Raw genomic sequence first — 12,218 nt, forward strand, 5'->3', positions numbered from 1 at the left:
ACAATGCCCCTACTTTTAGGATGTCATTTAATAGCTACTACTACATTACTAAGGGTAACATGGTCTTTTTACATGCTATTTAATGACCTCTAGTCCCTTTTTAGTCCTTGGAAACAAACGGATAGGGACTAGAGACTTTTAAGTTAGGATTAAAAAAAAGTCCCGAGACTTCTGAAACAAAGAGGGCCATAGTGTTTTGGTTGGGTTTTAAAATGTATAGACTGCTCCTCCGGGATAAAGAACACAAGTCCCCACGGCAGACCAAACCCTAGCTTCGCCTCTTCGACTCTTCGACCCTAACCCTTGCCATTCACGCGTATATTGTGATGTCGTCGTCCGGCGGGGGTGGGGCTGGGCAGCAGTTCCGGTACACGCAGACGCCGTCGAAGGTGCTGCACCTGCGGAACCTGCCCTGGGAGTGCACCGAGGATGAGCTCGTTGAGCTCTGCAGGCCCTTCGGCCGCATCGTCAACACCAAATCCGGCGTCGGCGCCAATCGCAACCAGGCCTTCGTCGAGTTTGTAAGACCTCCTACCATCCCCTCACCCCGGTCCCCCTTCCCCCCGTCGATACCCGCGATCCGGTTTGAAATTCCGGATCGCCGTTGGTTTCTGGATACTCCTTTGAGTTTATTTTGCACGATCATCCATGTAGTTGCAGAGCAATCTTGGATCTAGTCGCGCAATAGTGGAATTTGTTAGCGCTGCCGATAGGAATTTGGTCTTGTACAGGTAGCAAGACCTAATGCCTAATATTCACGCAATGGGGGTAGGTTTGCCCTGGTTGATTTATTTGGCTTGCACATCAATTGTGAACACATGGGGTAATGGTTTCTTGAGTTTGATGGATCAGTCATAATGAGAGCTTTAGTGGCTTGCACACTATTCCCGCATCTACTTATTGTAGTTCGGCGTGTGATTTGTGAAGAGCAGTTGCTCTAGGATTTATCCCCTACAAACTTTATGCGGGCCCTTCTGAGGCCATCTACCGCTCCTATATCTCTGCCTTGTATGGATTGATAAGGTTGGGGGCTGTGGTCTGTGGAATATGTGCAAATGTTGGATTTTGTTTTTTTATGACAGTGCAGGATGTTTCGGAGCCGAATGATTGGATTTTCTGAGCTAATGGACTTTAGTTCTGTAATAATGGAAAGCTTATTGCGTCAATATGTTGAATTGATCTGTAGCATACTTGTACTTGTATCCAAGCATGCGCAGCTAAGATCTTTTGTGGTTGTAAGATCCCATATGTCACTTCATTTGGTTTTATGCTAGGGATATAGGATGCTCTGCATGGGTTCAATTTGGTTGTGTTAGTAAGTGGGTATTGCAGAATTACTGGAGGAGATTGTAGTTTTGTGGGCATTAATGATTCTCAAGTATTACCTTCGTCCCGAATTACCTGTCTTAGATTTTTCTAGATACGGATGTACGGATGTATTTGGACGGATGGAGCATAATAATTTATATCATTGGTTAGCTTGTAACACCATACATAATTTGGAAACTTTATATACTTAGAAATAATAGGTTTGTACATTTGCTTTTGTCCGGTTAGTTCTGTACGGCTAACTGATTTATATGTTAAAATTGATAATACCAGGATCACTTATGCGAAGATTTATTTGTTTGCAGACCGATGTTAATCAAGCCATTTCAATGGTTTCTTATTTTGCATCATCTTCAGAACCAGCACAAATTCGAGGCAAAACTGTTTACATTCAGTATTCAAATAGACAAGAAATAATTAACAACAAGAGCCCTGGTGAGACTGCTGGAAATGTGTTGCTTGTTACCATAGAGGGTGTTCAAGCTAGTGACGTCACCATCGATGTAATCCATTTGGTGAGTTCTAAATTTATTTATTTACTCTGTCTTGATAAAAACTTTGATGCCCGGGTTGCAACAATAAATTTAAGTTTTCCTGATGCCTGTCATTGGCTGAAGATATCCAAGGGAGTCTAACTGACCTGATCCTTGTAAATCCAAGATTTTACATAGCTGTTCATATCGTAGTAACGCATTCTGCATGAATCAGCAGGCGCATGTTAACTTGGAGAAAATGTCGTTATCAACATCTGCAATTGGAGAGATACCATGTTTGTTTGCTTCCTCTGTCTTCTAACTGTTGCTTTTGAAGTTTTTATGAACTCTCATCTTGAGGTTGCCATTTTCTAATCATCCTTCATCATCATGCTTATCTCCGGTGTAGGTCACTTCATTGTTTATCCAAGTTATTGATGAAAGGTTAAATTCCCAAACCTTTAGAAGATTAGTAAATTATGTGGTGCTTCTTTTGAGATTATTTTGTTAGGGATCATTTCCAGCTGGTTGTTTGACAGTTCAGTCTCACTCTTTGGCTGTAGAGTGTGTTTCTTTAAGACCTCCCCCCCTTGATTTTTTTGGTGGAACACAAGAGTTAATTTGTCTTGGCGAAATGGTTTATGCATCATTTTCCAATTGTTTATATGTACCATTGTTTCTGGTAGATTGGTCTCCTAACTCTTTTTTGTACTCCTATACATGACCCTTATCTCCTACCGCGTTTCAGGTTTTCTCTGCTTTTGGATTTGTTCACAAAATAGCTACTTTTGAGAAGGCTGCAGGTTTTCAGGTAAGTTCATGTTTCATTTTGTTTCAAGTACTTGATCATTGCAAAAAGGCAAAACCCCCATCTTAAATTTCCCAACAGGCACTGATCCAGTATACTGATCCACCCACTGCATCAGCAGCAAGAGAAGCCTTAGATGGAAGAAGCATCCCAAGGTGATATCTCTTAATCTTAGCCTGTATAACTCATTGTGGGTAATGCGTATACTGTCTTGTGCCCATTATAAACTGAATTGTATGAGACTTGAATACAATGTAGATACTTGCTTCCGGATCATGTAGTATCCTGCCACTTGCGGATTTCTTTCTCTGCGCACAAGGATTTGAACATCAAGTTCCAATCACACCGCAGCAGGTATAGTTTATTGTTTAGTTTCCTTTGGTCATTACTATTTCCGATAAGATAAAGCATCCCATGAAAACCAGAGCATGAGCTATTCGGTCTGAAATACGCAAGCTGGATCATCCCTCTGTTTATTCCACATACTTTTGTAAAGCGCACTTGCCTTCACTGTCTTTTGTTTGCACAAATCCCATCGTGCTTCTCCCCTTCACTAACCTAGCCCCTGAAATGTGAGACTGCACATTTTGAATTATGGGCTAGGCTTTCAGTGTTATTGCGCAATTTTGGGAGCTCTGGAGGATGTTGCAGGGCCATGCAAGAATTGAATCCAAGGTCTGATCTAGTTCGTGCATTTTTTAGCGGCACTCTGTTGCGGTAGGTTGGAAGAGATTTGGGGACTGGTGAGTGTTAGGAGAGAGAAAAAACGGAAGATCAAGGTGGCTTTTGCAAACATAAGAAAACAATGCTGGGGCAAAAGAGATTCACCAGGACCACACATCTCTGATCTGAATCTGACGTTGGTTTCCATGTTTCCACTTAGTACGGATTTCCATGGGGTACTTTATCTTCCAATAAAGGATCTATCTATATATGTCATTTCCTCTTAAGTCGTGATCATTCACTGGTTTGTGGTGTTGCTAAATGAGTAGATTCTTGGTTTTAATAACTAAGCATTACTTGTTGGAACAAACTAATTGGGAAAATTAGAGGGGCATCAAATTGCGTGGGTGGATAGGATATGCGCAATACTGTAAACAATTACTGCTAAGCATTTTGGGCCAATGGCATCAAGTTGCTTTTTAAAGGAGATCATATTAATATCAGTCATGTTCCCTAGACCTCAGCTTTATTTGCTTGTGGGAAAATCATCTTATAACGATGGGTGAGGCGAGATGGCTGTTTTATAGTACAGTCTCCAGGGAGCCTTTTTTTTGAATAATCAAAATATAGCTAGAAGTTTCATAAAATATCAAAATTTTCTCTACAAATAGATACACTTTTTCTAAGTATGTGTAAGGTTTCGTTAAATATTACGTTTGTTTGCATGCTACACAAAAAGGACAAATCTGGGCCAAATACAATAAAAGGAAAAGCCCATTTTAATCTATGTATTTGTCTTCTTTGTGTACATCCCATATGATGTTTATGAAATTCCGTATGTTTATACTACACATATATGCTTTTTTATGTGTATACCTTTTTTCAGATTTTCTTTTAAGATGTAGAAAATGTATTTTTGCCGGAAAAAAAATACCGAGCTCCCTAGAGCCAGGCCATGTCACACCTGGCCACACCTGGCAGGTGTGACCTGGCATGAGAAGCGTGTGCGTGGGTGTGGGGTTATAAAGCAGCCGCCTATGGGAGCGAGAGGGTGTGTGTTGTATGTGACTTTTCTGAGCCTACCCAAGATTCCTCTGCAATCCCACCTTCTTTCCTATTTGCCTCTCACCCTGATCTGATCCCCTTTCCCCCTTCCTCCGGTGGTTACAGTTGGTATTCAGAGCCAAATCTCTTTGAAATCCCCCCCTCGGTTATGGTGAGCAGATCGGTAACATCCACCGCGTCGGTGCGAGCCACTCCGTTCGGCTAGCTCAAAATCCGTCGCAAGGTTCGATCTCTTCTAGTCAACTGCAGCGGTGGCCCAGAAACCTTCGACGGCGACGAGACAAATCCTGGCGGCCATGGACGAGGGCAATAGCAACATCACCAAGCTGCTGGAGTTGCTCATCACCAAGGTCGACGAGTAGAAATTGCTCCACGACAAGCATATCGAGATCCAAGCCGCCTTCAACAACGCCTTCAACAACCGGTTCTCCCAGGAGCTACGCGGCCTCGCCAAGTAGTCAAACCGGCACCGTCTCCGACTACCGCGCCGAGTTCGACTAGCAGATGTACCATCTTCTCGCCCTTGACCCCACCATCAACACCAAGTTCTTCGTCACGTAGTTTCTCTTGGGGCTCAAGGACTAACTCCGCGCCGCGGTGCGTCTCCAAGCACCATCCAGCATCACGCGCGCCTCTTTGCTGGCCCGCATCCAGGAGGAGCTGGGCACGACGCGGGCGAAACCTCGCATGTCTCCACCTGGAAGACCTCCAACGGCGGCCCCGGCACAACTTCCAAGCCGCTGCGCCGATTCACACACAAGGGGAGGAGTACGCATGCGCCGCAACTGTGCGACTTCCGGCGCGCCAACAACTTGTTTCAAGTGCGGCGATCGTTACTCGCGGGAACACAAGTGTGCCCAACCCGCCCAGCTGCTCACCATCCGCGTGGGCGAGCATGGCGAGTTCCTTTTCGACGACGCCATACATGCGATGGAACTGCTAGATGATCTAGGCCCGGGTGCTCCTCCACCAGCACCTCCAGCGGGTGCGCCGGAGTGCTGTCTCCTCTCCTTGTAGGCACTGGACGACACCGACTCGGCCACCACCATCCGCCTTCGCGCACTGGTAGGCAATCAAGTGATGCTGCTCCTGCTTGACTCTGGCAGCACCCACAACTTCGTCAACAAATCCTTCGTCGAGCGGATTGGCATCAAGATCAAAGACATCGCATCGGTGGATGTGTGGGTGGCAAATGGAGATCGGCTCACTTGCAATCGCATAGTGCCTGAGCTCAAACGGTGGATGTAGGGCCACACCTTCTCCACACCGATGCGCGAGCTGGAGATTGGCGCATACGACGGCATCCTGGGGATGGACCGGCCAGCCTAGTACAGTCCCATGACTTGCCATTGGCAAGACAAATGGGTCAAGTTCCAGCATGCCGACGAGGTGGTCACCCTCCGCGGCGTACGAACGGCAGCAACCCCGACGCTCAAGCCCATGATATCGGAGGAGCTCCGCAAGATGATCGCGGGCAACGATATTTGGGCCATGGCCATGGTGGACACCGGTGGCTGGCCCCCTCCTCCGGCATGTAAGGGCGTTAGCAATACTCCACTCATCGACTTGCTCGATGAATTCACCGACATCTTCACGACGTTGTGCGACCTTCCTCCACATCGCTAATATGACCACGCGGTCACTCTGGTGGAGGGCGCGGTTCCCGCCAACACACGTCCGTACCGTTACTCGCCCCTCCAGAAGGACGAGATCGAGCGCCAGGTCAAGTAGATGCTGGATGCCGGGTTGATCACACACAACGTCGGCCCTTACGCCGCGCCGGTGCTGCTCGTTAAGAAGGACGGGACGTGGCGCTTTTGCGTCGACTACCGTCGCCTAAACGACGCCACCATCAAGAACAAGTTTCCCTTGCCCATCGTCGATGAACTCCTGGACGAACTAGCTGGCGCGACGGTGTTCTCTAAATTGGACCTCCGCAACAGATACGCATCCGCGAAGAGGATGAATCCAAGACAACGTTCAAGACGCACCATGGCTACTTCCATTTTTGGGTCATGCCATTCGGCCTCACCAATGCGCCGACGACGTTCCAATGTCTCATGAACGCCATATTCAGTAAACCTGTGCGCAAATTTGTTATCATTTTTTTGGATGACATTCTCGTGTTCAGTGAAACAATGGAGGAACACCTCGTCGTCTTTGAGCTTCTTCGAGCGCACCAGTTTTTCGTTGTGCCTCGTCTTTGAGCTTCTTCGAGCGCACCAGTTGTTCGTTAAGGAGTTGAAGTGCAGTTTCGCGTACCACATCGTCTACCTCGGACATGTGATCAGGAGAAGACGCATGCCATGTAGCATTGGCCGATGTCGACTAACGCCACCGAGCTTCCGCGGATTCCCTGGCCTGACAGGCTATTAAAGGAAGTTTGTACCTCGCTACGACATCATCACCGAGCCCCTCACGCAGCTGCTCACGAAGAAAGGCTTCGCGTGGAACGAGCAAGCACAGGCCGTGTTCGACATGCTCAAGACGGCGATAATGACCACTCCACTGCTGGCTCTGCCTAACTTCGACAAGCCCTTCGCCATCTAAACGGATGCCTGCGACATCGGCGTGGACGCGGTCCTGGTCCAGGACGGCCACCCCGTTGCCTTCTTCAACAAAGCTCTGGGCGTCTGCAATCAGCAGCTGACGATGTACGAGAAAGAGTTCCTTGCCGTGATGATGGCGATCGACAAATGGCGCCCGTATCTGCAGCGCGGGCCCTTTGATATCCTCACCGACCACAGGCCGCTTTGCAACTTGGGCGAGCAACACCCAAAGACAGAGTTGCAGCGCAAGGCCATGGCGAAGCTCGTCGGCCTCCTATCCAAGTTCTAGTACAAGCGTGATCTGGACAATGGCATCACAGACACTCTCTCTTGAGTGGGCAAGCAGCTGGATCTCGCCGCCCTGTCGACCTGTCAGCCTCGTGGATCCAGGAAGTGCTCAACTCCTACTCCACGGATGCCGATGCGTAGGATCGCCTGCAGAAGCTAGCTATCACCAGCCCTGACGCTGACGCATTGAGCTGCACCGGGGTGTCATTTGCCTTGGCGGACGCATCTGGATCGGCGCCAACACGACGCTACACACCAAGCTCATTGCCGCGATGCACAACAGCGTGGTGGGCGGGCATTCTGGCTCCACGGCGACCTACCAGTGAGTGGGCAAGCACTTCGATTGGCGCGGACTTAAGCGGGATGTCGAGGAGTTCCTGCAGCAGTGCTTGACCTGCCAGTAGGCCAAGCACGAACACTCCAAGCCGTCGGGATTCCTGGCACCCCTGCCAGTCCCAACAGCTCCATGCGAGGGGACTTCGTGGAGGGATTGCCGGTTTCCGAGGGCTTCGGCACGATCATGGTGGTCGTGGATCGCTTCACCAAGTTCGCCACCCATTTCAAGTGGCATAGGTGGCATGCGCGTTCTTGGACAACGACGTCAAGCTCCACGGCATCCCCTCCTCCATCGTCTCCGACCGCGACAAGGTCTTCACCAGCAGCCTCTAGCGCGAGCTGCTCGCCGGAGCGGGCACCAAACTGCTCTACTCCACCTCTTACCACCTGCAGACAGACGGCCAGAGTGAGTGCGTCAACCAGTGCATGGAGACACCACGCCGCTTGCGCTGATGGCTGCCCATGGCGGAGTTCTGGTGCAACTCCACATTTCATTCGTCCATGAACTGCAGTCCCTTCAAGGCACTCTACGTCAAGGAAACAAATCTGGGGCCGATGGCAACATGGCTGCCGGAGGCGCCAGCCGGCGATGACATGGACTGGGCGGCGCACATTGCGTAGATTCGGGCGCAACTGGAGCGCGCAATGGCGGTTCAAGAGGCAAGCTGATCGCAACAGCACCGAGCGTCACTTCGTTGTGGGGGAGCAGGTCCTCCTGAAGCTACAGCCGTACTACTGCTAAGCTCTGGTTTGAATTCTTCGGCCCATATAACGTGTTGGAGAAGATCGGGCCCTTGGCGTACAAGCTGGATCTGCTAGCCACGAGCAGGGTGCACCCCGTCTTCTACGTCTCCCAGCTGAAGCCGTTCACGCCTGACTACACTCCGGTCTTCGGCGAGCTGCCAAGCGTTCCAGACCCGTCCACACTCATTTTGGAGCGGCGCATGACCAAGCGGGGCAAGGTCGCAATTGCGCAGCTCAAGGTTCAATGGGGCGTGGGTGCACATCCGGCCACAACCTGGGAGGACTACGAGGTGCTTCGACAGCGCTTTCCGATGGCGACCATCTGGCAGGTGTGACCTGGCATGCCAGCAGGCAACCAAGGAGAAGCGTGTGCGTGGGTGTGGGGTTATAAAGCAGCCGTCTGTGGCAGCGAGAGGGTGTGTGTTGTATGTGACTTTTCTGAACCTACCTAAGATTCCTCTGCAATCCCACCTTCTTCTCCTCCAAGTCTCGTCCCTCTCCTCTCTGCCTCTCACCCCGATCTGATCCCCTTTCCCCCTTCCTCCGGTGCCTTACAGAGCCATATGCACTTTTTGTGGGTGACATTCACATTCCATGGATAACTAGATTGTGTGGCTTACATTATAATAACATTTGGTTTTCAGTTTTTATGGTCGCTGGGCTATTTGCTTGGAATTTATGCTGTATGCTTGAACCTATTATATGAGGATACTGCTATAAGCCTACACCTGTCACTGACTAACCTTTTTCATCCCTGCTCCTTACCTTGTTAGGAGTAGTTCTTTTTCTATCAATCAGGTTACCTTTTTTTTCCAGTCCGCCACTGTTAAATGTTCCCTTTTGTTTTTATTTTCCAGGGATTACACCAACCCTTACCTTCCAGTCAACTCCTCTGCTATAGATAGTACATTGCAGGTATTTCATTTGTTTCACCATTTTCTCTAATTCTGATGTTGTTGCATGGATTTCCCTCTGACATTACTTGGCAGCCTGCTGTTGGTGCTGATGGAAGGAGGGTGGAGGCCGAGGGTAATGTTCTTCTTGCATCAATTGAGAATATGCAGTATGCTGTATCAGTGGATGTTCTCCATACTGTAAGTAAAATTTGGAAAATACTTATTGAAATAGGCTTGAAGACTTCGATTCTGCTTTGTTTATTGTGTTCTGATTACGATTAATTAAATTTCAGGTGTTCTCTGCATTCGGTACAGTCCAGAAAATTGCTATTTTCGAGAAGAACGGTGGAACACAAGCTCTAATACAATACCCTGGTATGGGCCAGAAAATATACTCCCTCCGTCCCAAAATAAGTGTCATTGATCTAGTATAAAATTTGTACTTAGTACAAATTTTGGGGCACTTATTTTGGGACGGAGGGAGTATCATTTTTGGCATTAAATAGTCGGCAACATCCTTTAGCCTTTTGATTTTTGTTCAGTAATTTAATTGTTCTGAATTATGTTATGTCAAGTGATGGTGAATATTGGCTGTAGCGATTGGCCACCTTTTTTTTCCATGCTCCTTACTATACAGAGATACACACACAGGGATACGACTACGTGGACATGGGATACATCATTTTTTCAAAACAGACATTCAGGGATACAGCAGGGTATATAAGTTTTAAAAAATAAGCATCATGCAATAAAGATTTAATGATGATTTAAAGATGAGATTTTTTTAGTTATCACTGAATATATGTTGTCTCTTTTCTATTGATGAAAGACTTTGAGCGGTCCACTCAGAGCCCATGTAGCTCTCTGTCCACTTGAGCCCATGTAACGCCTGATTCCAGAAAACCCTAGATTAGTAGCTCTCCAGCCATTTCCAACTTCACATTCTTGTAATCCTTTTCTCCAGCCGCCTGCAGAGAGGAGAAGAAACGACCGCGCTGCTGCATGTACCTTCTTGCTCATCGGCAGCTTCCATCACCATCTTTAATTCTGCCCAAATTTTCTTCCTTGCTGTCCGCTGCAGTTCCCATCTTTCTCCCCGGAGCTTCTTCCTTGTTGGTGACCACCTTGCCGTCTTCCTCCTTCGGGATGTTCTTCCTTGCTAGTGACCATCGAGGTTACTTGCTTGAGGGTGGTTGCTGGAGGCTGGCACCCGAGTCCCAACTGTGTCCTTATCTATTTTTCTTTCTTTTTCAATTTGAAAAAGATGGGATACTGCAGGATGCCAGTGCCCCTCTCGCATACCAGGATGGCCAGTTGGCAGTTTTGGCCGTATCGGTGCTGTTTAGACCAGAGGGCAAAATTCCTTTCCCTCTGTAGTAAAGCGGTTACCATTTTATCACCAAGTTGTGAAGGGGCAAACCATTAGACTAAGTTATGTCAATTAAACAATGCAGATATTTATTTTTCTTGTAATGTATTACGCCCTCTTTCGCATAATATAAGAGCATTTCTGAAACTAGTGTAGTGTAAAAAATGCAAATATATTATGGGACGGAGGGAGTAGCATGGAATAAGAGGCTTTCCACATGCTTAGCCGGTTTAGCCCTTCATCATAACTAATTAATCTTATTATGCCTTGATTCTGCTTACTTATCCTATACATACCTAAGAGTCATCCCCACTAACTTATTACTTATATAAACATGCAAGCATGCCACCTCGCCATATAACTATGAATTGGATAAGGCCCACCTTAACATGCAATCATGCATGGAAAAAGACCTACCACAACATTCAGCCATGCATGGGAAAATGTTTTCCATTTTATTACTCTACTTATTCAATAAGTATTTATACAACTATATATAATCAAATATAACAAGTCATATGTATTTTTAATTTTGGTTCTCATGTTAATCAACCCAAATTTTCATCAACCAATTCTCGCAGCAAGTGCGGGGTATCCTCTAGTTACCTGATTCTTGGTCACTTTACTGTTCAGATGCAAGTACTGCTACAATTGCGAAGGAAGCATTGGAAGGGCATTGCATCTACGATGGTGGCTACTGTAAGATTCACCTGTCATACTCTCGTCATACTGATCTCAATGTAAAGGTATAATGGGGCTCATTTTGTTTATTGTGTTTTGGACATGAAAATGATTTGGAGGATATGATTTGCTTCATTCGTAGAACCCACTTTGGTTTGCCTTGTCACTTGTAACACAAACTCCACTTTGATTTGCGTTGCCATATGAAAAACACCACTCTCTGTCTCTCTGTCATTCAGGCTCATAGTGACAAGAGCAAGGATTACACAATCCCAGAAGGAGCACAACAAGCAGCACCACAGCCAGCCGGTGTACCACCTACAACTGCAGGATGGCAAGGTAATTCTCAAGCAGCTGGACCATACGGACCACCCGGTGTCGCTGTTCAAAACCAGAACACCAACAGACAAGTGCCAAATTGGAATCCTGGTAACTCAGGGTACCCACCAGCTCCAGGCCAGTATCCAGGCCATATGTACTCAGCTCCACCACAGCATTACATGACAACATCAGGGGGCTTTTCCGCCCCTCCGCCACCGCCGCCTCATGAGATGCATCCTTTACACCAGATGTCACCTACTCATCATGGAAATCAGCAGAGACCGGCAAGTGGTGCCCCTGGAACCGGCCAACCGCCTCCGTATTACCAGCATTAAGTTGGTGTGTGTGTACCTTCGCCACTATTTCTGATTAGTTATGGAGTTTTGTAACTCTACAATACCGCTACCCCCTTTTTTGTTTTTCACCTCTGCCCTACAATGAAATATAACAGTTAATAAATTCTTATTCATCATTTTTTTGTTAATGCGAGTCATTGATATAAAGCTGCTCCGTCAAGTGCAAAAATGGCCTTACTTTATTGGGCTTGCCAGTGGAAATATAAAGGTTCCATGCTAGGTGAAGGTTTAGTTGAAAATTCTGAACTTTTGCAATATCAAACTTGGTTGACCATTCTATTTACTTGTGAAGTTTTGGTAGCATTCTTATTGTAGATCTTGGTTAACACCGAAGAAAACT

The 12,218-nt window shown here is 47.2% G+C and overlaps 1 protein-coding gene across 4 annotated transcripts; it reads left to right on the plus strand.

The window, feature by feature from the left end:
• Window positions 1–227: 227 nt before the first annotated feature.
• LOC123448524 (polypyrimidine tract-binding protein homolog 1-like) lies at window positions 228–12,006 on the plus strand. Of its 4 annotated transcripts, none has more exons than XM_045125446.1 (11): window positions 228–521; window positions 1,635–1,844; window positions 2,551–2,613; window positions 2,692–2,765; window positions 2,869–2,964; window positions 9,113–9,170; window positions 9,245–9,349; window positions 9,445–9,526; window positions 9,803–9,867; window positions 11,154–11,266; window positions 11,441–11,533. In XM_045125446.1, the coding sequence occupies exons 1-10, from the start codon at window positions 327–329 to the stop codon at window positions 11,262–11,264; spliced, it is 1,059 nt and encodes a 352-aa protein (XP_044981381.1). In that variant the 5' UTR covers window positions 228–326; the 3' UTR covers window positions 11,265–11,266; window positions 11,441–11,533. The 4 variants fall into 4 exon arrangements, with proteins under 4 accessions (XP_044981381.1, XP_044981382.1, XP_044981379.1 ...); XM_045125444.1 differs by having other exon boundaries at window positions 231–521; window positions 11,154–11,219; window positions 11,441–12,006; XM_045125447.1 differs by lacking the exon at window positions 9,803–9,867 and having other exon boundaries at window positions 11,154–11,219.
• Window positions 12,007–12,218: the final 212 nt, after the last annotated feature.

The sequence above is a fragment of the Hordeum vulgare genome, chromosome 4H (assembly GCF_904849725.1).
Source record: "Hordeum vulgare subsp. vulgare chromosome 4H, MorexV3_pseudomolecules_assembly, whole genome shotgun sequence".
NCBI classification, from domain to species: Eukaryota; Viridiplantae; Streptophyta; class Magnoliopsida; order Poales; family Poaceae; genus Hordeum; species Hordeum vulgare.

Bases quoted from the DNA above. Each gene is read 5' to 3' on its own strand.
- LOC123448524 (XM_045125444.1), top strand. From the start codon at position 327: ATGTCGTCGTCCGGCGGGGGTGGGGCTGGGCAGCAGTTCCGGTACACG. The intron at 2,766-2,868 runs GTGATATCTCTT...AATACAATGTAG, and splicing joins GATGGAAGAAGCATCCCAAG to ATACTTGCTTCCGGATCATG. The intron at 9,350-9,444 runs GTAAGTAAAATT...ATTAAATTTCAG, and splicing joins CAGTGGATGTTCTCCATACT to GTGTTCTCTGCATTCGGTAC.